The 25,438-nt window shown below is 41.7% G+C and overlaps 2 protein-coding genes across 2 annotated transcripts in view; both read right to left on the minus strand.

The window, feature by feature from the left end:
• LOC121858195 (adenosylhomocysteinase-like 1) overlaps nt 1–6,095 on the minus strand; it is a 134,286-nt gene extending 128,191 nt beyond the window's left edge. Inside the window, exon 1 of the mRNA XM_042354418.1 lies at nt 6,013–6,095. The gene's annotated coding sequence lies outside the window, so the exon portion shown is untranslated. The remainder of the gene's footprint in view (nt 1–6,012) is intronic.
• The window catches only part of LOC121858186, an 89,925-nt gene continuing 67,209 nt past the window's right edge, over nt 2,723–25,438 (minus strand). Inside the window, exons 3-6 of the mRNA XM_042354403.1 lie at nt 22,456–22,458; nt 21,320–21,475; nt 4,627–4,761; nt 2,723–2,787 (exon numbers count right to left, since the gene is read on the minus strand). Of these exons, the coding sequence (XP_042210337.1) occupies nt 2,723–2,787; nt 4,627–4,761; nt 21,320–21,475; nt 22,456–22,458 (359 nt within the window). The remainder of the gene's footprint in view (nt 2,788–4,626; nt 4,762–21,319; nt 21,476–22,455; nt 22,459–25,438) is intronic.

A 25,438-nucleotide genomic window follows, 5' to 3' on the forward strand; every position in this document is an offset into this window, starting at 1 on the left:
TTGTGTGTTGTGGTATACCTGTGTGTTGTCAAATATACTTGTGTTGTCAGTATCTTGTGTGTTGTGGTATACTTGTGTGTTGTAGCAGGTATACCTGTGTGTTGTTGTGGTATACTTGTGTGTTGTGGTATACTTGTGTGTTGTGGTATACATGTGTGTTGTGGTATACTCGTGTGTTGTGGTATACTTGTGTGTTGTGGTATACTTGTGTGTTGTGGTATACTTGTGTGTTGTGGTATACTTGTGTGTTGTGGTATACTTGTGTGTTTGTGGTGGTATACTCGAGGTGTTGTGGTATACTTGTGTGTTGTGGTATACCTGTGTGTTATGGTATACTTGTGTGTTGTGTGTATACTCAGTGTTGTGTGAGTATACTTACCCATGTGTTGTAGTATACTTGTGTGTTGTGGTATACTTGTGTGTTGTGGTATACTCAGTGTTGTGGTATACTCGTGTGTTAATGGTATACTTGTGTTGTATGTTATACTTGTGTGTTGTGGTATACTCGTGTGTTGTATGGTATACTTGTGTGTTGTGGTATACTTGTGTGTTGTGGTATACCTGTGTGTTGTGGTATACTTGTGTGTTGTGGTATACCTGTGTGTTGTCAGGCATACTTATTGTGTTGTGGTATACTTGTGTTGTGGTATACCTGTGTGTTAGTAGGCCCATACCTGTGTTGTAGTATCTTGTGTGTTGTGTGGTATACCTGTGTGTTGTATCAGTATACTTGTGTGTTGTGGTATACCTGTGTGTTTGTGAATACTTGTGTGTTGTGGTATACTTGTGTGTTGTGGTATACCTGTGTGTTGTGGTATACTTGTGTGTGTTGTGGTATACTCGTGTGTGGTATACTTGTGTGTTGTGGTATACTTGTGTGTTGTGGTATACTTGTGTGTTGTAGGTATACTCGTGTGTTGTGGTATATACTTGTGTGTTGTAGGTATACTTGTGTGTGGTATACTTGTGTGTTGTGTGAGGTATACTTGTGTGTTGTGGTATACTTGTGTGTTGTGAGTATACCTGTGTGTTGTGTGGTATACTTGTGTGTTGTGGTATACTCGTGTGTTGTGGTATACTCGTGTGTTGTGAGTATACTTGTGTGTTATGTATTGTGCTCTTACAGTGTGTTGTGGTATACTTGTGTGTTGTGGTATACTTGTGTGTTGTGGTATACTTGTGTGTTGTGGGTATACCTGTGTTGTGGTATAACTTGTGTGTTGTGGTATACTTGTGTGTTGTGGTATACCTGTGTGTTGTGGTATACTTGTGTTGTAGTATACCTGTGTGGTATGGTATACTTGTGTGTTGTGGTATACTTGTGTGTTGTGGTATACCTGTGTGTTGTCTGAGCCCATACTTATTAGTATTTGTGAGGTACATGCTCGTGTGTTGTGGTATACTCATTGTGTTGTGGTATACTTGTGTGTTGTGGGTATACCTGTGTGTGTTGTGGTATACTTGTGTGTTGGTATACCTGTGTGTTGTGGTACTCTTGTGTGTTGTGGTATACTCATTGTGTTGTGGTATACTTGTGTTGGTGTGAGTGTCTTGTGTTGTGGTATACTTGTGTGTTGTGGGTATACTTGTGTGTTGTGGTATACTCAGTGTGTTGTGAGTATACTCGTGTGTTGTGGTATACTTGTGTGTTGTGGTATACTTGTGTTTATTAGGTATACCTGTGTGTTGTGGTATACTTGTGTGTTGTGGTATACTTGTGTGTTGTGTTATACCTGTGTTGTGGATATACTCGTGTGTTGTGGTATACTCGTGTGTTGTGTTATACCTGTGTGTTGTGGTATACTTGTGTGTTGTGGTATACCTGTGTGTTGTGGTATACTTGTGTGTTGTGGTATACTTGTGTGTTGTGTGGTATACTTGTGTGTTGTAATTATCTTGTGTGTTGTGGTATACCTGTGTGTGTGAGTATACCTGTGTGTTGTGGTATACTTGTGTGTTGTGGTATACCTGTGTGTTGTGAGTATACTCGTGTGTTGTGGTATACTTGTGTGTTGTGGTATACTTGTGTGTTGTGGTATACTTGTGTGTTGTGGTATACTCGTGTGTTGTGGTATACTCGTGTGTTGTGGTATACTTGTGTGTGTTGTGTATACTTGTGTGTTGTGGTATACTCGTGTGTTGTGGTATACCTGTGTGTTGTGGTATACTTGTGTGTTGTGGTATACTTGTGTTGTGGTATACTTGTGTGTTGTGGGTATACTTGTGTGTTGTGGTATACTCGTGTGTTGTGTTATACTTGTGTGTTATTAAGTATACCTGTGTGTTGTGGTATACTTGTGTGTTGTGGTATACTTGTGTGTTGTGAGTATACCGTGTGTTGTGTATACTTGTGTATTTATTGAGTATACCTGTGTGTTGTCAGTATACTCGTGTGTTGTAGGTATACTTGTGTGTTGTGGTATACCTGTGTTGTCAAATACTCGTGTGTTGTGGTATACATGTATGCTGTATACTCAAATTGGTATAGATGTATAAGAGATATTTATACATGAGGTGGGTGTATAAGAGATACATACATACATACATACATACATACATACACATGGACCATGTGTGATAAATAACATGTTTACACCTCCACCCCCCTCCAACACAAAAATCACCCCCAAGACTCATTAAAAAACAGAATAAATCACCAACCGGGCCTCTTAAGCCTCCGGGACTCTGGCTTACACCCAAAGTTGGTTTTTGTTATCAAGTCTCAACATTTGATCTTCAGAAACCAGTATCTCTCGTTCTCATTAGAAACCTCCATGACGTAGGTATCTGGTATCATATAAAGGTATTGGTGTTTGGTTTTCAATATGTGTTTACCTGTGTGTTTACCTGTAACATCTACTAATTAAAAAAAAACACATCACGACAGGTATTTTAGGGATGTGAGAATACTAAACACACTGTCATCACACATCACCAAATATCTGCACAGAAAGGTCCCAGGGGCATGACAGACAGACCATTAGGGACAGTGAGGATAGAGACAACGAAATACTAAACCTTCAGTACACAATGAAACAAGATTGGCCGGCACTACTGCTCGACCGCCTCCACCTCCCCAACATGTAAAGTAAGGTGTCGATTTACAGGGGCAATATAACACAAGAGACATTACAGAAATAAATTGGATTCATACTTGTGTGTTTATGTCAATGGAAATCTACAAACATCGTAAAAAAAAGTGTTTATATATTTTTTAACATATTTAGGTTGTTAGGTTATATTTAGAACATACTCATGGGCGCTAATTCATAGGATAAAATGATCCTGAAGATTAATCACCTTTATTTCACACAATTAACCACCCTAACGCTTACCTAATCCAACCTAACCTTCCCAAATTTAGCCTACCTTCACCTAATCTAACCTCACCTTACCTAATCTAACCTAACCTTCCCTAATTTAGCCTACCTTCACCTAACCTAACCTCCCACTCTGATAGCATTGGGGAGGTTAATCTTCAGGTGAAACAAATTAAGGTGTCTAAACCTCAGGTGACTCAATAAACACGTAGACACAAATTATAGGGGAAGATCTAATCGATAAAAATTCAATAATTGTTTATATTCAGCCAATAATTACTTATATAATTGTCTATTAGAATAATTACTGAACAAAACCACTGCACGAGTGAGGTGTTATTGATGTGATAACTGCGTTGTTGGCTAACCTACTGACCTAGTTTGTGTGTGTGTGTGTGTGTTGTGTTGTGTGTGGGGTGTGGTGAGGTAAGGCAAGGTAAAGTAAGGTAAGGTAAAGTAAGGTAAGGTAAAATAAGGTAAAATAAGGTAAAATAAGGTAAAGTAAGGTAAGGTAAGGTAAAATAAGGCAAGGCAAGTTTAGTTTAGGCTTTACACTTAATTATTTTTTCCTCAAATTCTTCAACAGGTTTAAGTCTATATGATAACCACACCTTAACCACCTGTGATTAACGCCAAGGTCAAGGTAACCTGATCAACCCGTCGACCCTTTGCCGGCAAGTACCTCCCTCCCTCCTCTCAATGCTTCTTCTACCTCTTCCTCTACCTTTATCATCTTCTTCTTAATCTATATCCCAATCTTCCCTTACCCTCCTCTTCTCGTTCTTCTTCCTCTTTCTTCTATCTCCTCTTCCTCTTAACCCCTCTTTATCAAGCCTTCTCCTCCTCTTTATTTCTCCCCCTCTTACCTTATTCCATATTTATTCTTCCTCCTCTTACGCTCACCTTCTTCCAATTTCTTTCTCCTCTTCTCTTCTTCTCCTCTGACGCCCACGTTCACCACTGTGTTTCATTCATCCATCTTTATCACGCGTGTGTGTGTGTCTCATTCATCACGTGTTTTATCTCTCCATTCTTCATCACGTGTCTTGCCTTATCCTTATCCATACCTTTAATCTATCTTGTATCACGTCTGTGTGTCTGTCTTATCCACCAATCTCTCCGTCACGTGTACCATCCACCTATCTGGTTATCCCCCTCCTGTAGTTGTGTCACCTCATTAGCATACCCTTCCCCTCTATCCCCTCCCCTCCTGCCCCCATCCCTCCTCTCCCTCCTGCTCCCCATCCCCACCTCCCTCCTCCCCCCTCTCCCCCCCCCTCCTCTCCCTCCCACCCCTCCTGAATACGAGACAAGAATTTTGGCCGTAAAGTGGACTTAAGAGTTCTGAGTTCTGAGGTCTGGAAGAGATAAGAGTTCTGGGGGTCCAAGTGTACAAGGAGATAAGAGTTCTGAGGTCTAAGTGTAGAAGGAGATAAGAGTTCTGGGGTCCAAGTACAAGGAGATAAGAGTTCTGAGGTCTAAGTGTAGAAGGAGACAAGAGTTCTGGGGTCTGCAGGAGATAAAGAGTTCTGGGACTATAAGAGTTCTGGGGTCTAAGTGTACAAGGAGATAAGAGTTCTGGGGTCTAAGTGTACAAGGAGATAAGAGTTCTGGGGTCTAGGAGATAAGAGTTCTGAGGTCTAAGTGTACAAGTGGATATAAGAGTTCTGGGGTCTAAGTGTACAAGGAGATAAGAGTTCTGGGGTCTAAGTGTACAAGTGGATATAAGAGTTCTGGGGTCTAAGTGTACAAGGAACGTGTCTACAGCGCTTAATAGTGAGGTTATAATCCGTACACACACACACACACACACACACAATAGATCGCACCAGTACCACTAAAACACAGATCCTTTCTCCTACTGATAACGTTGTAACGTTGTGTGTGCTGTGTTGTTTCCCCACAGCACCACCACGACTCGGTGTTATGTCATGTCATCACAGCAACATTATGCCCGTGTGTCGTGTCATGCCATCAAAGCACTGCCATGACTCGGTGTTATGTCATGTCATCACAGCAACATTATGCCCGTGTGTCGTGTCATGCCATCAAAGCACTGCCATGACTCGGTGTTGTGTCGTATCATCAAAACACCACAATGACTGTTTACTGTGTTGCGTCACCACAGCATTGCCATGACTTGTGTGCTGTGTAACCTCATCACAGCATCACCATCACAAGTTGGCCATTACGTCAATTTTCTAATCTTTTCGTCAACTTTCTGGTCTTTTAGTCAACTTTCTGATCTTTTCGTCAACTTTCTGGTCTTTTAGTCAACTTTCTGATCTTTTCGTCAACTTTCTGATCTTTTCGTCACAAATATTATAGTTGATGAACTTGACTTATGAGACCTTTCATTGATCATCGTTTTTTTCTGATCGTTTTTGGCGGGTTTCATTGTGTATGGTCGTTATTACTGTAATTATAAAATACTTCACCACGCGACGTTCACTGTAATACACCACTTAAGTGGATGTTGTAGAGGTCTGCTTAGCCAGGAGTGAATGAATGGGTCAGTAGGTGTGGGTGGAGGTGTAAGAATGAATGAATGAGCGAGAGTGAAGGTTTCCAGTGAATGTAGCGAAGGATGAAGGTGTAGCAGGGTGTAGAAGAGTATATGAATTAGGGTGTAAGTGTAGTGTGAGGTGTTGAGGGTGTAGTGAGGTGAGGTAGGAGAGGCAGGCAGGCTGACCTAGGCAGAAGGAGGACGCGTGTCTCCTCTCGGCAAACAGAGTGGGGCACTACGGTGGTGGCTGGCGCGGCTCCCCTCACTCACCACCGCGCAATACAGGGGGCGGTCTTACCCTCTGACGGTGGGCGTGGCCTCCTTTTCTAGCCACTGACGGGAGGTGTGGGCGTGGCTCAATGTCCCAGGGCCTCACCGCCCCCTCTTAGTACTCCGAGGACAGTGTGCTAGCGCGGATGGCCACCAACTAGAGCACACACTACAAACTAAACTATCATTTTAAACTACTACAACCATACGAACATTTCAATACACCTTGACTCAAAACTGCCGTGCAATCAAACTAGTTTTTTCTCACCTAAATTACTAGTTATGTGATAAGTGATATACATTAACTTCCGCCACCGCCAAAAAAAAGTTAAATGCTGTGTCGACTCAGTGTGAATAAAGTGTCGAACGATACATCTGAAAACTTAGGCCAAATTGCCCAACCTTGGTACCGCGCCACCACTAGTACTACGTGGTTGAGACAGTGGCCTCTCCCGTAAGCACACACGGGACGCATTCCGCCAGTAACAGTGAACACAGGTAAAACACTAAGCTTAAGTGGACAGGTGAACACAGCTAGAACACAAAGCTTAAGTGAACAAGTGAACACACACGAGATAGCCCAACAAAGTGAGCACAACTGAAGTACTGAATATAAAAGGTTAACAGTGAACACAAAGCCACATATTAAATCACATTAAACCCTAAAACACGTGTCACAGTTATCATAAAACATCCTGAACACAGTAAAACACCGAGTTAGGGAACATAAGTGAACAAAACACCTGTGAGAAAGTGAACACGTGAGAAATATCGAGTTAAGGTGAAAAAGTGAACACAGACGAATCAATAAACCACATAAAACAGTGAACAGAAACGAATCACTTATGTTTTTGAGCATTCGTATGTGAGTGAGAAGGGCCAGTGTGGGCAACTGGCGGTGGGGTCTTGGGTGGGGGTGGTGGGGTGGGTGGGGGGTGGGGTGGGGAGGTGGTGGGTAGAGTGGGCGAGGTCTGGGGTGCAATGGGGACGTGTGGGAGCGAGAAGGTAAACAAATCTTCACATACACAAACACACACACACACACTCATCGACTGTGTGTGTGTTTGTGCGTCTGGGGTCTACGGGACTATACATCTGCCAACATTGTTCAGAAAAGGTAAGCAAACAAATTCGTTTTACTGAATAAAAAAAAAATAAGATTGTGTAAATAGCCAAGTATAATATATTTTTTACTAGTTATATAAAGGCCACTACTGACTTACTGACCTACTGAGAGCATTATACACCTCACTCCAGACTTACTGACCTACTGAGAGCATTATACACCTCACCCCAGGCTTACTGAGAGCATTATACACCTCACCCCAGGCTTACTGAGAGCATTATACACCTCACTCCAGGCTTACTGAGAGCATTATACACCTCACCCCAGGCTTGCTGAGGCGTTATACACCTCACTCCAGGCTTGCAAGGCATTATACCTCACCCCCAGCTTACTGACCTACTGGGGCGACCATACACACCTCACCCAGGCACCAGGCATTATACACCTCACTCCCCAGCTTACTGACCTACAGGCATTATACACCTCACCCCCAAGGCTTACTGAGGCATTATACACCTCACCCCCAGCTTACTGACTACTGAAAGCGTGTTGCCCACCTCCCCAGGCTTACTGAGATCATTATACACCTCACTCCCCAACTTACTGACCTACTAAGCATTATACACCTCACCCCAGGCTTACCTGAGATCATTATGCACCTCACTCCAACTTGCTGACCTACTGAGGCATTATACACCTCACCCAGGCTTACTGAGGCATTATACACACCTCACCCCAGGCTTACTGGGAGCATTATACACCTCACCCCAACTTACTTGTTGACCTACTGAAAGCATTGTGCACACCTCACCCCCAGGCTTACCCCGGATCATTATACACCTCACTCCCAACTTACTGACCTACTGAAAGCATTATACACCTCACCCCAGGCTTACTGAGATCATTATACACCTCACTCCAACTTACTGACCTACTGAGAGCATTATACACCTCACCCCAGGCTTACTGAGAGCATTATACACCTCACCCCAGGCTTACTGAGAGCATTATACACCTCACCCCAGGCTTACTGAGACCATTATACACCTCACTCCAGGCTTACTGAGAGCATTATACACCTCACCCCAGGCTTACCAGCAGCTATGGGACGCATCAGGGTGATACAGGATTGAGACATTTACAATTTCAAATCATCATCAATAATTATGTATGTGTCGTACTGTTAGTGAGCTTTATCCATGTTATTTATATAGAGAAACCTAACCTAACAAAACCTAACTTAACCTAAACTACCTTGACCTAACCTAACCTGACCTGACGTAAACTACCTTGACCTAACCTGACCAAACCTACCTTGACCAAACCTACCTTGACCTAACCTAACCAGATCTGACCTAACCTAACCAACACGCCCGCCCCTTCTCATTCATTAGTTGTGAGGCAGTTTTAACACCTCCTTCAACCACCAGTTGTTAACAATCCAACTGTACCTGTGAGCGAGAAGGTGTGTTGTTAATTAAGGAAAAAGACACAGACAGACAGACAGACAGACTTTATATAGTAAATTCTGTAGGTGACAAATTGATACCACCACCACAGCTAAGACCATCACCACCACACCACCACCCACCACACCACCACACCAACCATCACACCACCACCCACCACACCAACCATCACACCGCCACACCACACCCCACCACACCACCACACAACTACCACCACACCAACCATCACACTACCACCCACCACACCAACCATCACACCACCACACCACACCACCACACCAACCATCACACCACCACTCCACCACACCACACCAGTCCCATCCACCACACCACCACCACCACACCACACCACACCCACCATCACACAATCCAACCACTAATAAAACACAAGAGCTAATTCAAGCCGCGTCGTAGTTCAGATTCTATTAAGGTCCCAAGACAGACATGACACAAAAACTGGTAATCGACATGACACTTGTATACAGCTGTCTGCCCTGAATAATCAAATCCCCCCGAGCATTGCAAGGGAAGTCACACACGTACAAAGAAAAACACGCCAGGCACAAACAAACAAACAGAAGAGGAGTAAACAAACAAATAGGAGTAAACAGGCAAATCGGAGGAGTAAACAAACAAATAGGAGGAGTAAACAGGCAAATATGAGGAGTAAACAAGTAAATAGGAAGAGTAAACAAGTAAATAGGAGTAAACAAGTAAATAGGAAGAGTAAACAAGTAAATAGGAGGAGTAAACAAGTAAATAGGAAGAGTAAACAAGTAAATAGGAGGAGTAAACAAGTAAATAGGAAGAGTAAACAAGTAAATATGAGGAGTAAACAAGTAAATAGGAGGAGTAAACAAGTAAATAGGAGGAGTAAACAAGTAAATAGGAGGAGTAAACAAATAAATAGGAGGAGTAAACAAACAAACAATGGGGGGTACCTGCCAGGAACATTGTGTGTGTGTGAAGTGGTTTTAGTCATGACTGATGCCGGTGCTTCCCTGCCACAGCTAAAACCACCATCACCGCAGCTAACATCACCAGCACAACCACCGCTAACAACAACAACAATCACCACCATCACCACCACCACCGCAGCTAACACCACCACAATCACCGCAGCTAACACCACCACAACCACTGCAGCTAGCACCACCACAGCTAACACCACCACAACCACCGCAGCTAACACCACCACAACCACCGCAGCTAACACCACCACTAACACCACCACAATCACCGCAGCTAACACCACCACTAACACCACCACAATCAGCAGCCAACACCACCACCACAACCACCGCAGCTAACACAACCACCACAATCACCACACCACTAATCACCACAACCACCACAGCTAACACCAATTAACAACCACCGCAGCTAACACCACCACAACCATGCACTGGAACCAACAAGCTACAGTATACGGCCGCTTTAGCTGTGGTTGAGTGCTGTACTAAATCACCTAAGTCAGCTAAACTTTCTCTGGGGTATGAAGACATAAACGCCCTGGGAGATAATAAACAAGGGAGGGTAAGCGAGGGAGAATAGAAAAGGGAGAGTAAGCGAGGGAGAATAAACAAGGGAGAGTAAGCGAGGGAGAATAGACAAGGGAGAGTAAGCGAGGGAGAATAAACAAGGGAGAGTAAGCGAAGGAAAATAGACAAGGGAGAGGCGAAGGAAAATAGACAGGAGAGTAAGCGAGGGAGAATAAACAAGGGAGAGTAAGCGAGGGAGAGTAAGCGAGGGAGAGTTAACTTATGGATAAATTTCTTCCCTGACCCCTTCCCTCCCTTACTTCTGCTATAACATATGTACCATGATCGCCTTCTGGTTCCACACACACACACACACACACACACACACACACACACACACACACACACAGGTAATATGCTGGTGCTACCTGTTTCAAGTAAAAAGTGTGTGTGTGTGTGTGTGTGTGTGTGTGTGTGTTTTCTCTACCTTCTATCATTCTACCTTGTTACCTTTATCTACCTATTCCACCTCTCACTTCAATGACCTATCACCATTACATGCACACCACCCACACCCTATCACACACTCACCCACCATCACCCCCACCACACCATACCCCGCTCACCCAGCTCACCCACCCCTCACCCGTCACCGCTCGACATCACCTCCTCGTGAAAAAATTGACCAATTTTGTGCCCAGACCAATTTAAGTTTGTAAATCTAATTCGTAAGACCATATCCCACCAAGACCAGGCAGTGCGTGTGTGTGTGTGTGTGTGTGTGTGTGTGTGTGCGTGTGTGTGTGTGTCCACCTGCTGTGCTCCCCGTCACCCACGACTCACAGGTTGAAGCGATATTAAAAGCATTATTCTTCATCTCATGTCAAAACAGAGTCAACGAGTACACCAAAAGGGTTCACAAAGGTCAAGCTGGGTTAGAAAGGTCAAGCTGGGTCATAAGGGTAAAGCTAGGTCACAAAGGTCAAGCTGGGTCATAAAAAGTAAAGTTGGGTCAGAAAGGGCAATCTTAGTCACAAAGGTCAAGCTAGGTCACAAAGGTCAAGCTGGGTCATAAAAGGTAAAGTTGGGTCAGAAAGGGCAATCTTAGTCACAAAGGTCAAGCTAGGTCACAAAGGTCAAGCTAGGTCACAAAGGTCAAGCTGGGTCATAAAAGGTCAAACTGGGCCGTATCAACACATCACCAGCTGAACCCATCACATAACACAGTAAAATGTAAAGTAATTTTGGCTTCCTTGATAACCCGAGTTACAGCCTCTTCCTCCCAGATGAATTTATCCCAGTCAGTCAACGTCACGTCTCTGCGGCCTCCAGTCAGAACACTTTTCACCCCGGTCTGACACACACGTCAAACTGGAATGAATTTACTCGCTAGATTGTGATACAGAAATGCGTAAGTCTATAAACATCGATGATATAATATTTTGTATATATTCTTGGGGGTCATTGATATAATTTGTTTTTCTTTTTTAAAAATAGAAGTATCATATTGACCAACGCTGCCATATTATTTGCATTTTTTATTTATTTTTTGGTAGATAATAAAATGTGAAGACTAAACAACGATGAAATAATGAATCTAATTACACCACACGTTGTACAGTTCAGGGCCATGCAGTAAGCGCTATCACCACCTCCAGGCATACATACACTCACGGCCCAGGTAATGAACACACACACACACACACACACACACACAAAGTCTACGGGATTTACCCTCCATATTTCATTATCTATCTCGAGGCGGAGTCAAAACGTCACCTTTATACTAGAGTTAAATCTCCACCATCTCTCTATCTCCAACATCTCTCCACCATCACTATCTCCAACACCTCTCCACCATCACTATCTCCAACACCTCTCCACCATCACTATCTCCAACACCTCTCCACCATCACTATCTCCAACACCCACTCCTGTCACTATCTCCAACACCTCTCCCACCATCACCTATCTCCAACACCTCTCCTATCACTATCTCCCAACCCCTCCACCATCACTATCTCCAACACCCTCCACCATCACTATCTCCAACACATCTCCATCATCACTACTCTCCAACACCCTCCACCATCTTCCTCTCCAACACCTCTCCACCATCACTATCCTCCCTTGCACCTCTCCACCATCACTATCTCCAACACCCCTCCACCATCTTATCTCCTTACCCTCCCACCATCACTATCTCCAACACATCTCCATCATCACTATCTCCTTGCACCCCTCCACCATCACTATCTCCAACACCTCTCCACCATCACTATCCTCCAACACCTCTCCCACCATCCACCTATCTCCAACACCTCTCTGCATCACTATCTCCAACACCCTCCACCATCACTATCTCCTTGCCTCTCCACCATCACTATCTCCAACACCTCTCCTGTCCTGCTCTCCAGCACCCCTCCACCATCACTATCTCCAACACCTCTCCACCATCACTATCTCCAACCTCTCCCTGCATCCCCTGTCTCCAACACCTCTCCACCATCACTATCTCCTTTACCTCTCCTGTCACTATCTCCTTTTCTCCTCCACCATCACTATCTCCCAACTCCACCATCACTATCTCAACACCCCTCCACCATCCACCTCCAGCACCTCTCCACCATGCTATCTCCAACACCCCTCCACCATCACCTCCAACACCTCTCCACCATCACTTGTCTCAACACCCCTCCACCATCCACTCCCAACACCTCTCCTGCATCACTATCTCCAACACCTCACCGTCTTTATCTCCAGCTTTCTCCACCATCACTATCTCCAACACCTCTCCACCATCATTTATCTCAACACCTCTCCACCATCCCCTCTCCTACCTCTCCACCATCACTATCTCCAACACCTCTCCACCATCACTATATCCAACACCTCTCCACCATCACTATCTCCAAAACCTCTCCACCATCACTATCTCCAACACCTCTCCACCATCACTATCTCCATCACCCCTCCACCATCCACCTCCAACACCTCTCCACCATCTCACTATAGACTAGAAATATTATGGTGCACTTTAATACATCACCTTTATCACCATATAAAAAAAATTACCCCAAGTTATGGTGCACAATGAACACACCACGTCACTATAACCTTCTAGAACAAAGAACAAAATACGAATAACACCAAAAATAACAAGAGGAGGAAATAATTCAATTCAGTAGATACATTGTGACCACTTTACAGGGTGTCTCAAAATATATATATACACAATAGTTTATAGATTCCCACAGTAAGAACAGGTAGTGTGTGTATGGATCTTTTTTTAGACACCCTGTATTTTGAGATTCAAGTTTTTAGCATTTAAAACAAAAAATATTCTGAATTTTGTTTTGGATGGAAAATATTTGATTGGGAAAGAGATCAACGAGGTAAATTTATTTCTTTTATTGTTATTTAAATAATACGTTGGCTTAACCTAATTATAACCCGTGTGTGTGTGTGTGTCCAGGAACCAGTGTTATGTGAGCGTTAAACCTCCCCAATAAAAATAACTGACCTTTACACATATACAACAATACAGGTGTGTTGGTGGGACACACACACACACACACACACACACACACACACACACACACACACACACACACACACACACACACACACACACACACACACACACAGTTATTTCCGGTCGTTGCTGCCGTCATTAATGCAAACTCACGGTCGACTTATATAATATACTGTAATATGCTTCGGCCCACAGAGAAAGAGAGAGAGAGCACTTTAATCGATCCCTAACCTAACCTTTAACTCTCATCTTTATCGTTAGTATCGCAGCTATCGTCTATACACGTCGCTGTATCTGGCTATCGTTAGTCCCTAGGTTTATGTCTGGTTGTGGCTATTACCAACGATTTTGTTCACTGTATCGTCGCTATCGTCCGTATGCCACTGAACCATCTCGTTATCGTGGGTATCGTCTCCCGTTACAGCTATCGTGGGTCTCGTCTCCCGGTACTGCTATCGTGGGTATTATTTGCCTATAGCTACTATCGCGGGTATCGTATCCCAGTAATGCTATCGTGGCTATCGTCTCCCAGTACTACTATCGTGGGTATAACCTACTCATTACTACCACCCTGGGATATCGTTTCTCCATACCTGCTATCGTGAAAATCGCCTTCACCTAACTGCAACCTTAGCTATCGTCCATCCTACCTACCCCCCCCTGACTATCGTCCGTAAGCCACTGATCTAACCCGCCAGTAGGCTATCGTCCGTCCCCACACACCGCGGAAGACGAGCTCCTAGTGTTTGAAAAGGCGGAAAATCAATCTAAATGCAAATATGTGTTAATGAGAACAGAGACGGGAGCTTACTACACCATCCCAGGCACGCCCTTACTACTTTCACTTAAACTATCCACTTAAGTATGTCTGCGGCAACTCACTGAAAAGTATGTCTGCGGTTACCCACTTAAGTAAAACTGCGGCAACTCGCTTAAAGTATGTCTGCGGCAACTCTTTTAAAATTATGTCTGCGGCAACTCATTTTAAGTATGTCTGCGGCAACTCACTTAAAGTATGTCTGCGGCAACTTAGTATGTCTGCGGCAACTCATTTTAAGGATGTCTGCGGCAACTCACTTTAAGTATGTCTGCGGCAACTCACTTAAAAGTATGTCTGCGGCAACTCATTTTAAATATGTCTGCGGCAACTCACTTAAAAGTATCTCTGCGGCAACTCTCTTAAACTATTCATTTAAGTAAAAACACAACAATCATTTTACCCTTGCATGTAAGTCTAATAAAACTCACTAATTAAGTAAATCAACAACGACTTACTTAACTCACACACTTAAAAACTAGGACACCCTCGTAAGTAGGTTCATTAGCGAGGACTCACTTAACAGACTCACTTAAACAATAACAACAAGTCATTCTACCAACCTCACTTATAAACTACAATATATTTTCCCCCACTACGATAACTTTTTACCACATAAGTAAGTCAGCAAGAACTTACTTGACTAACTCACTTAACCAACTCACTTAACGATGGGAAGTGTGTTAAAAACTGGGGTGTGATTTTTAACATAAGCTAAGGATAGAATTAACATGTGAGGGAATTAAGGCGTTGAGAGAGAGAGAGAGAGAGAGAGAGAGAGAGAGAGAGAGAGAGAGAGAGAGAGAGAGAGAGAGAGAGCATTATCAGCTTTTTCCCTTTAGTCGAAATTCCTCATCGTTTCCCTTCTTCATTCCTCGTATTCCAAGATAATGACACTCCCTACCTCTTACGTCACTCCCTACCTCTTACGTCACACCTACCTCTTACGTCACACCCTACCTCTTACGTCACACCCTACCTCTTACGTCACACCCTACCTCTTACGTCACACCCTACCTCTTACGTCACACCCTACCTCTTACGTCACTCCCTACCTCTTACGTCACACCCTACCTCTTACGTCACCCATGAACCTATAACCACCTATTTAATATACATAAAAACACGTATATATAATTATCAATATATTAGCAAATTATATTAAGTCTTATAATTAAAACTTTCTTGGGTAATTTACACAGTATAATTTTCTTTAAGAGGACCAGACCCATGTAAACACTACACCACTCGTTAATTACACCTCCCTCCAAAATGTAATTAGTAATTAAGGGGACTCCTAAATAAGCTTCATTACACCCCCCCCCCCCATTATGAGCAGGTGTATGCATGTCTCGTCACCAACCACCCAACCTTACCAGGCTTTTATTTCTCATTAATTTTACTATAATTGAATTTTTTTAACACGTAAAAAAATAAAATAAATAATAAATCCTCCCGTGAAGTCAACATAACTACATACAGGGTGATCCAAAAATTATAATAGTGAATTTACTTTTTTATATTTTGTAATTACTAGTCAAAATACGTATTAAAAAATGATCGCTTATAACATATATTATTAGTTATATGAATACTTATTATAAGCTCCACATTATATACATTCTAACAAAAATAAAAAATAAAATAAAATATTAAGTATGCTGGAACGTTTTTGTATCACTCTGTACTTGACTATGAACGTTTAATCCTATAAAAACAAGATTACTGGCGGGACAATATTGACCAGACTCTCATGCGCGCACACACACTGCTATGTCCCTGCCACTTTATAAGGTCAAAGGTCATTTAAGCCTCAGTTTTAATAGGTGTTAATCGAAACTATTCTAACCTGTTTTGTTCTGACCTAACTTAAAACCTAATCGGCCCCAACCTAATCGACCCCAACCTAATCGACCCCAACCTAATCGGCCCCAACCTAATCGGCCCCAACCTAATCGGCCCCAACCTAATCGGCCCCAACCTAATCGACCCCAACCTAATCGGTCTCCAACCTAATCGGCCCCCCCAACCTAATCGATCGGCTAATCCCAACCTAATCGACCCCAACCCAATCCCATCCCCAACCTAATCGACCCCAACCTAATCGACCCCAACCTAACCCAATGTACACAAGAAGGGAATGAATAATAAAAAAAAAACCCACTCAACATCTATACAGTGAATATTACACATGGGTAATTAATTCCGGCTTGAGTAAATATCAATCCTCCCCCACTTCCCGGTTATGTAAATGAGACGAGACAGGTAAATTAATTACACCTGAAGAAGAAGAAAAAGAAGAACCTCCTCCTCTCAATTACTCTATAACAACGTAGTGTAGTTATAGTCTCAAAGAGGATACGACGCCATATTTTTTCTCTATCTATGTGTTATATATATATTTTTTTGTAAGGTCATGGGACGCGTTTAGTCATTCCCAGATGAGAGAGAAAATTTAACATAGGAACTTTTAGGAATCCCAGGAATTTTTGTTTAGTTGGGAGTCGTGTTTTATTTAGTCGAGGATCATATGAAGATTAGACACCCCAGTTTATTTCACCTGATGACCAACCACCCTAATGCTTTCTCGGGGGTGTTGGGGGTGTTGGGGGTGTTGGGGGGTGTTAAAAGTGTTGGGGTGTGGGGGGTGTTCTTGGTGTGTTGGGGGTGTTAAGTGTTGGGGTATTAAGGGGTAAGTTAAGGTTAGATTAGATAAGGCGTTAGGTTAGGTTGGAGTTAGCGTGATGAGTTATAATTAATCTTCAGGTGAAATAAGCTGGGGGTGTCACAAATCTTCAGGTGGTCCTATAAATGGCTGAGTCTGTCGTCCCGTCACCACGCACTACGGCAATTAACACACACACACACACACACACACACGCACACACACACACACACACACACACACACACACACACACACACACACACACACACACACACACACACACACACACTTCAATAAAAATAGTACTAAATCCAACTTTAAGTCACAATTGAGATAAAACAAATTCAACAAGAGATTTCCACCCCCAGTCAGTCAGCCAGTCAAGTCAGTCCTTCAATCATCCTCCCAGTCAGCCAATCAGCCAATAAGCCATCCACCCAGTCAGCCAATCAGTCATCCACCCAGTCAGCCAATCAGCCATACACCCAGTCAGCCAATCAGCCATCCACCCAGTCAGCCAATCAGCCATCCACCCAGTCAGCCAATCAGCCATCCACCCAGTCAGCCAATCAGTCATCCACCCAGTCAGCCAATCAGTCATCCTCCCAGTCAGTCATCCTCCCAGTCAGCCAATCAGTCATCCACCCAGTCAGCCAATCAGCCATCCACCCAGAGAGATGGTTTTAAACTCACGAATCCACTAAACTCATCCACGTCTGGAAACCAAAATAAAATCCAACACTTGAGACGTGATCTTCCCAGACTCCCAACTACTACTTCAGTGGTTGGCCAAATTTTTCACCATACCGTCCTCTGATTGGGTGGTTAAACTCATTGGGAATTGGTCATTTTTGTGTGATTACTTCTTGTTAAATGAGAGTTCTAGACTATGTTTTGAATCTCTGGTAAAAAAGAGTGGGGATTCTTTTGATATTTTTTTTAAGACAAGTAATTTGCATATTGTCTTCGTTAATATGTATTGTATATTTACTTATATTTTCTCTTGGTTTCAAACTACTGGAGGAAGGGATATTTTTATGTAGTTTTGTTGTGGTAGTTTTAGTCTTGTTGGAAAAAAGTATTATCTACTTTTTTATATTTCCTACGGGAGAGTTACGTGAAATAATACAGTAATGCAGTCGAGGACGAGAGCGAGATCATGAGCGAGACCTTTCGTAATTTAAAACTTTATGGATCACCTCGAGATTAGACCCCCTCCCTCCCACCCCTCCTGAAAATGCTTGCCTGAAGAGTCGCCCCTCACTCCTCCTTCCTCCTACAATATCTCTTCTTTTTCCGACTTTTCCACCATCACTTCTTATTCTTCCTTCTCCTCCATCATCACATCTTCTTCCTCCTCCACCATCTCTTCTTCCTTCTCCATCATCACCCCTTCCTCCTCCAACACCACCTCGTCCTCCTCCAACACCACCTCGTCCTCCTCCTCACCATCTCTTCTTCCTCCTCGTCCTCCTCCTCACCATCTCTTCTTCCTCCTCCTCCTCCTCACCGCCTCTTCCTCATTCTCCTCCTCACCCCTCTCCCTCCTCCTCAGTAATTACAGATCACTTATGGATCAAACTGACAGCCAATCTCAAGGCAGACTTGACAGTTCAATTTCCACTTCTCCCCCCCGTTTATTTTTTTTTCTACACACACACACACACACACACACACACACACACACACACACACACACACACACACACACACTAGTGAAAAACAGAACTCAATAAAGATGGGAATGAGGCAAATGGGAAATACATAAACGATAAAATACTAAAAATAAAGAAGAAAAAAATCGATTACCAAACTGGATTTAATAACATCCTGTACAGCCTCATGTTTACGTTGTCATCTCTTCCCTGGGTAATTTCTGCTATCCATTGTATAACCTGTCGCTCTCCAACCAATAAGGAACGAGAGGTTTATATCCCCAGGGCCTTTCCACTACACACAAGGACGCGACAATGCACTGAGAAAATTTACTTAACGTACTTGGCAACATCTGGCATCGAATTTTGTTTACGACTATCATTTATTTTCTTCAATTTATTATTCTAGCGTAATTTATAATGACAAACAAACGTCAGTCATTATAAATCAATAATATAAACTCACACGTTGAGGCCAGATAGTGAAAGTGTACCGTGATAATTTATTTCTGAGATGCTACGAATGCAAAATCAAAATGGCGCTGACCAAAACAAAACATGACGTCATCTATGACGTCATGCGCAAACTTTCCATTACAATACAAAGAAAAAAAAATAATTATACACAATTCATCATAAACTTACCTTACATAAATTATATTGATATTAAAAAAAAATCCATTGAAAATACACATCGTATATGCATGTATGAGATAAATTAAACAAATGAAATAGAAAAAACAAAATCGAATTAACACTTACGTCACCGTGGGCGCCAAGATGGACTGGACTTACCTGTATTACCATATATACTGTAGTGAGACTTAATGACCATAACATAGACAGCAGAGGGGGATAAATAATGACAATAAACCATACATAAAACAAACATTAAAACACATAGTATAAACCAGTAAACCAGATACCTTCACCCACTAGCTACGACATGCATTACCTCAGCTGTTTTATAAAAGGGGATTTCATTAATGACTGTGTATATACATAAACCGGGTTTAATACGTTATAGGGACGGTTTATATCAAGGTTTGTAATAATGATATGTCAATACGCTATCGTGTCATCATGGTGTCAGGAGATGGAATTGTACGTCTTGGTATTGTACAAAATTTAATCGATAATGATAAAATTATTTTCCCTTAAATCAATAGGCCAAAAGAAAAAAAAATAATTACACTATTAAACAAATTACAAAAACTTTCATATATTTTTAATTTAAACTTTGATAAATTTTCATCTTTAATTCATATCAATGTTAAAAATATGTTAAAAAAAATAACTAACTTATCATGTTAGTATTTTTTTTTTCTATTATAATGTGTATGAGTGTGTATTTATCAAGAGTAAAATCAATGTTGTATGTATACGTTATGATTTGGGTCACGTGATGAACAGCTATACACCATTTTCACTTCCTATTTCATCACTACAGTAAATACTTATATAAATTTCTCATCATTTACCAATTTCTTCGTAAAACTTAAAAGAAATTGTCGAATCATGAGTTAGTACATTCGAAACAAGTAATAATCGACTCTATGACATGAAGATCGACAGCGGGTTTATTTGTGATCGACGTCGACTGAGAAGGTTCACTAAAATCGGGTTACGGGACAGTTAAAATGACCACTTTAGTCGGGTTCAGTAAGAGTTAGTGTTAGCCAGCTCAGTCAGGGTTTCAGCCATGAGAGTTCACTAAAATCGGGTTACGGGACAGTTAAAATGACCACTTTAGTCGGGTTCAGTAAGAGTTAAATTGGTGACAAAAAAAATAGCTCGATCAAGTTTCAGCCATGAGAGAGACACTTAATGCCCCCAGCTGATTATTATTGACGGAGTATAAACACGTAAATTGTCAACCACAATTGCGAAAATTATAAGGTTAAGGCTGTGTGATTAATTGAACTTTGACCCGCGAAATCAAGGGAGATATTTCGAGTGGAAAGGAGAGCTCATAGTGGCGGAACGGACCGACGGGCGAACAGACAGACAGACAGACAGACAGACAGACAGACAGACAGACAGACAGACAGACAGATAGATAGATAGCAAAACAAGACACGAGAGAGAAAAAAAAAACTAACTAAAAACATGTAAAAATAAGCAATAATATACAGCCTGAAACAAACACAACAAACAAAATAAAAACACAAACAAAACAAACAAAATAAAAACAAACACAGAACAAACAAACAATGCACACACTACAGACAACACACCACTTAGCACCAAGCAACTACACTGCAACACAAGACCACGTGCTACAGGATAACACATCACAGAAGGACAAAAGATACGTCAACACTACTGAGCAACACAAAAGTCCAGGCGCCAGAAAGCAACACAAACTCAACACAACTATACCAATGGTTACTGCATGCGCTTATCACCCATTGGTAGTCTCTCAAGAGGTCTAGACCCTTTGGAACTCAGCCGTGGAAGATTCTCAAAGGCCTAGAACCTATAGAGCTGACCTTTGGAAGACTCCCCAAGGCTCAGACCCTTTGGAACTGACCTTTGGAAGACTCCCCAAGGCTCAGGCCTAATAAAGCTGACCCTCTGCCATTACCTCCGAGAAATGAGCTCAGGGGATCAACTTTAATACAAGGGAGTAGACCAATAGAACTCACTGCGGTCATACGTACAAAGGGAGTAGACCAATCAGAACTCACTACGGACATATGTACAAGAGGTAGACCAATCAGAACTCACCACAGACCTGTGAGGAGTAGACCAAAATCAGAGACTCACTACGGACATATGTACAGGGGTGAATTAATCAGAACTCACTACGGACATATGTACAGGGGTCGACCATCAGAACTCTACGGACATATGTACAAGAGGAAATGAACCAATCCAGAACTCACTACGGACATATGTGTACAGGGGTCGACCAATAGAACTCTACGGACATATGCCTGGGGAATTAGACCAATCAGAACTCACTACGGACATATGTACAAGGGGCCGACCAATAGGCTTTCACTACGGACATATGTACAAGGGGCCCACCAATAAGAACTCACTACGGACATATGTGTACAAAGGGTAGACCAATCAGAACTCACTACGGACATATGTACAGGGAAGTAGACCAATCAGAACTCACTACGGACATACATTACAGGGGCCCACACCAATAGAACTCTTCCAGACATATGTACAAAGGGGGCCCTAATAAGAACTCACTACGGACATATGTACAAAGGGTAGACCAATCGAACTCACTACGGACATATGTACAAGGGGACCCACCAATAAGAACTCACTACGGACATATGTACAAGGGGGTAGACCAATCAGAACTCACTACGGACATATGTACAAGGGGACCCACCAATAAGAACTCACTACGGACATATGTACAAGGGGACCGACCAATCAGAACTCACTACGGACATATGTACAAGGGGGTAGACCAATCAGAACTCACTACGGACATATGTACAAGGGGGCCGACCAATAAGAACTCACTACGGACATATGTACAAGGGGGTCGACCAATCAGAACTCACTACGGACATATGTACAAGGGGGCCGACCAATAAGAACTCACTACGGACATATGTACAAGGGGGTCGACCAATAAGAACTCACTACAAACACAGGAATACAGCGAACGAAGGAGTTAAAGTCAGCCAAACTTACAATCTGAAAAACAAAAAGAGAAAAGCCACAAATCATTATATTCTCACTAAAGCTAATTTTTGTCTCAATTAAATTAACCAAAAAAAATATATATAATTCAAATTTTAAATGGAACTAAATTAACAGCTAATGACTAAATTGTTGGGTACTGGCTAATGAAAAACTATGTTAAATTATAGTATAAGCTGTGTGTTGCTAACGTCTATAACAGTCTAGGTATATTGATAGCCAAATTAACAAAATATATATAATTAAACATATCAAAGTGTATTACTATTATTGCAAACAAACAAAAATTGGAAAATGCCCAAAAAACATTGAAAAATGCCAAAACAAACGCAGCAAAATGCCAAAACAAACACAGCAAAATGCCCCCAAAACACTGAAAAATGTCTAAACAAACAGTAAAATGCCCCCAAAACACTGAAAAATGCCTAAACAAACAGCAAAATGCCCCCAAAACACTGAAAAATGCCTAAACAAACACGGCAAAATGCCAACATGCACCGAGTAAACATTCAGTGGGGCAGCATATAAACAAATAAATGTAATAATTGTGTAGTAAACAATCCCATGTGAGTTGAACAACGACATAAACAAGCTGCAGTTATGTCAATCAAATAAAAACAACACGAGAACTTAACTGCGTCATAATCAAGTTAAATAATCAAGTGTCTGGATAATGTCTTAAGAAAATAATTTAGTCTTCTTTACGTCATCGGGTAATAATAATAATAAACAATAATAATAATAAAAATAATAAAAATAATATGAATAAAAAATAATAATGATAATATAAAACAATAAAAACAATAATAATAATAAAATAAAATACTAATAACAAGAACAATAATAAATAATAATAATAAATAATAATAATAATAATAATAATAATAATAATAACAACAGTAAAGTTCTTACACTAATGCCCTAACAATATGTAAACAAAACAAACAAGAAAAGAAACTCCAGGACAACTGAAGCCATTACTCACACACAACACTAGAGGCGCGCGCAGCATCGTATAGGTTTTATAAATTAAAAGTATTCAATATCTAACACGACCAACAAGTTAAATAAAGATAATACCGCGAAATATTTATCATCTAAAGTCTTTGAGTGTGTGTGTGTGTGTGTGTGAGCGAGTGTATGTCTGTATGTGTATCTCAGGCTCGAACCAGTGAACCAGGACAAAAACCCGAGAGGTATATCCACTCGACCAACATAACACCATAATTATTTTACTTTATCAATTTCGAATGGTATTACAAAATATGTCCCAGGCAAGAGTAGCATTAGATTACACACACGCTCTCCTCCTGGGTCAAGTTGCCCCACTTAGGATACGGCAAGACACATATTGCAGCCAAATTGAAACAAAATTGCACTCAGAATCTATCGTGCCTAGACGCCATCTCATATCAACACGTAAGAGGGAAAAATAACATAGGAATCTTTGGGAATGTTGGGGTGAATGTGGGTGTGAGTGTGGGTGTGAATGGGGGTGAATGTTGGGTGGATGTGGCGTGAATGTGGGAGGAATGTGGGTGTGAATGTAGGGTGAATGTGGGGGTGAATGTAGGGGTGAATGTGGGGGTGAATGTGGGGTGAATGTGAGGTGAACGACCTCGTACACTAATAACAGACAATCACGCTAGACCGGTCAAGTATGTGTATTGTATGTACACACACACACACACACACACTGCATGTACGTAACTCTCTCTTGCTTTCACTACTACTGCTAATAATAATAATAACAGTAATGATAATAATAATGATAATAATAATAATATAATAATAATAATAATAATAATAATGTCACAAACCATTACAATAATTACACCAATAAGAATTCAAAGAGCAGTATAACCAAACAGAGAATAATCCACCCCTATCTGGCGTTATTTATTACACCCTGACGTAATGCCTGACAATGTGAAACTCATCATTACAATGGACATAATTACAGCAATATGGTCCGTATGACAAGCGTTTAAATCATCACATAATACGAGAATTAAAAGGTTTTAATCATGCGTTGTCGCCCCTAGCTGTTTGTGTTTCTGCGCATACCTCACCGCGCATCTTGTCCGCCATCATCCTCACAGACAACACCAACACAACAATGTGGTAGTTTGTGATTTTTTTTTATCTAATTTTGTGTTATTTTTAAACGATTTGAATAGTTATTGTCTTGTTTATTACTGTTTTCAAGAGGAATTTATAACAAGATTTATTTTATATACGATAACATTCTCTAAGGAACAGAATGAAGTGACTAGGCTAATGAAGTTGCAAAATTAGGTATACCGTAGATAATTTTACAGATAAACTAATGCACCCTAATTAGTGTTCAACAATACGGTAATGAGGAACTTGTAAACATTTGAGAACCTGGGATTGAACTCTAATCTCAAGAGGTGGCCATTACAACCACTACAGCCTTTAACGAGGGCAATTTGTCTGGCTAACGAGGAGAGCTAACAAGGGCACGGAGGTAGTTTTATAAGGCTGGTCTTTCTGAAAGGTTTCCCCCATCGTGTTTACTCTGGCACAACCAACTAGACTGAGGTATGAACATCACTCACTCACTCCTCAGACACGATATAAACTTTACCACGCCCCAAGGCTCTAAAGTTCCTGGGTTTCTCGTTGCGTCTTTCTCTACCTGTCTCACTTTTTTTCCTCTACCTGTCACTTTTTTCTCTACCTGTCTCACTTTTTTTCTCTACCTGTCACTTTTTTCTCTACCTGTCTCACTTTTTTTCTCTACCTGTCTCACTTTTTTTTCTCTACCTGTCACTTTTTTCTCTACCTGTCTCACTTTTTTTCTCTACCAGTCTCACTTATATCTCTCACCTGTCTCCATTTTATCTCTATCAGTTGGGTTGGGTTGTGGTTGGGTTAGGTTGGGTTGTGGTTAGGTTTAAGTTGGATTACGTTGGGGTGAAGTAGGCTAAGCTGAATTAAGCTGAAATGG

The sequence above is a fragment of the Homarus americanus genome, unplaced genomic scaffold (genome assembly GCF_018991925.1).
Source record: "Homarus americanus isolate GMGI-L3 unplaced genomic scaffold, GMGI_Hamer_2.0 scaffold29898, whole genome shotgun sequence".
In the NCBI taxonomy this organism is placed as follows: Eukaryota; Metazoa; Arthropoda; class Malacostraca; order Decapoda; family Nephropidae; genus Homarus; species Homarus americanus.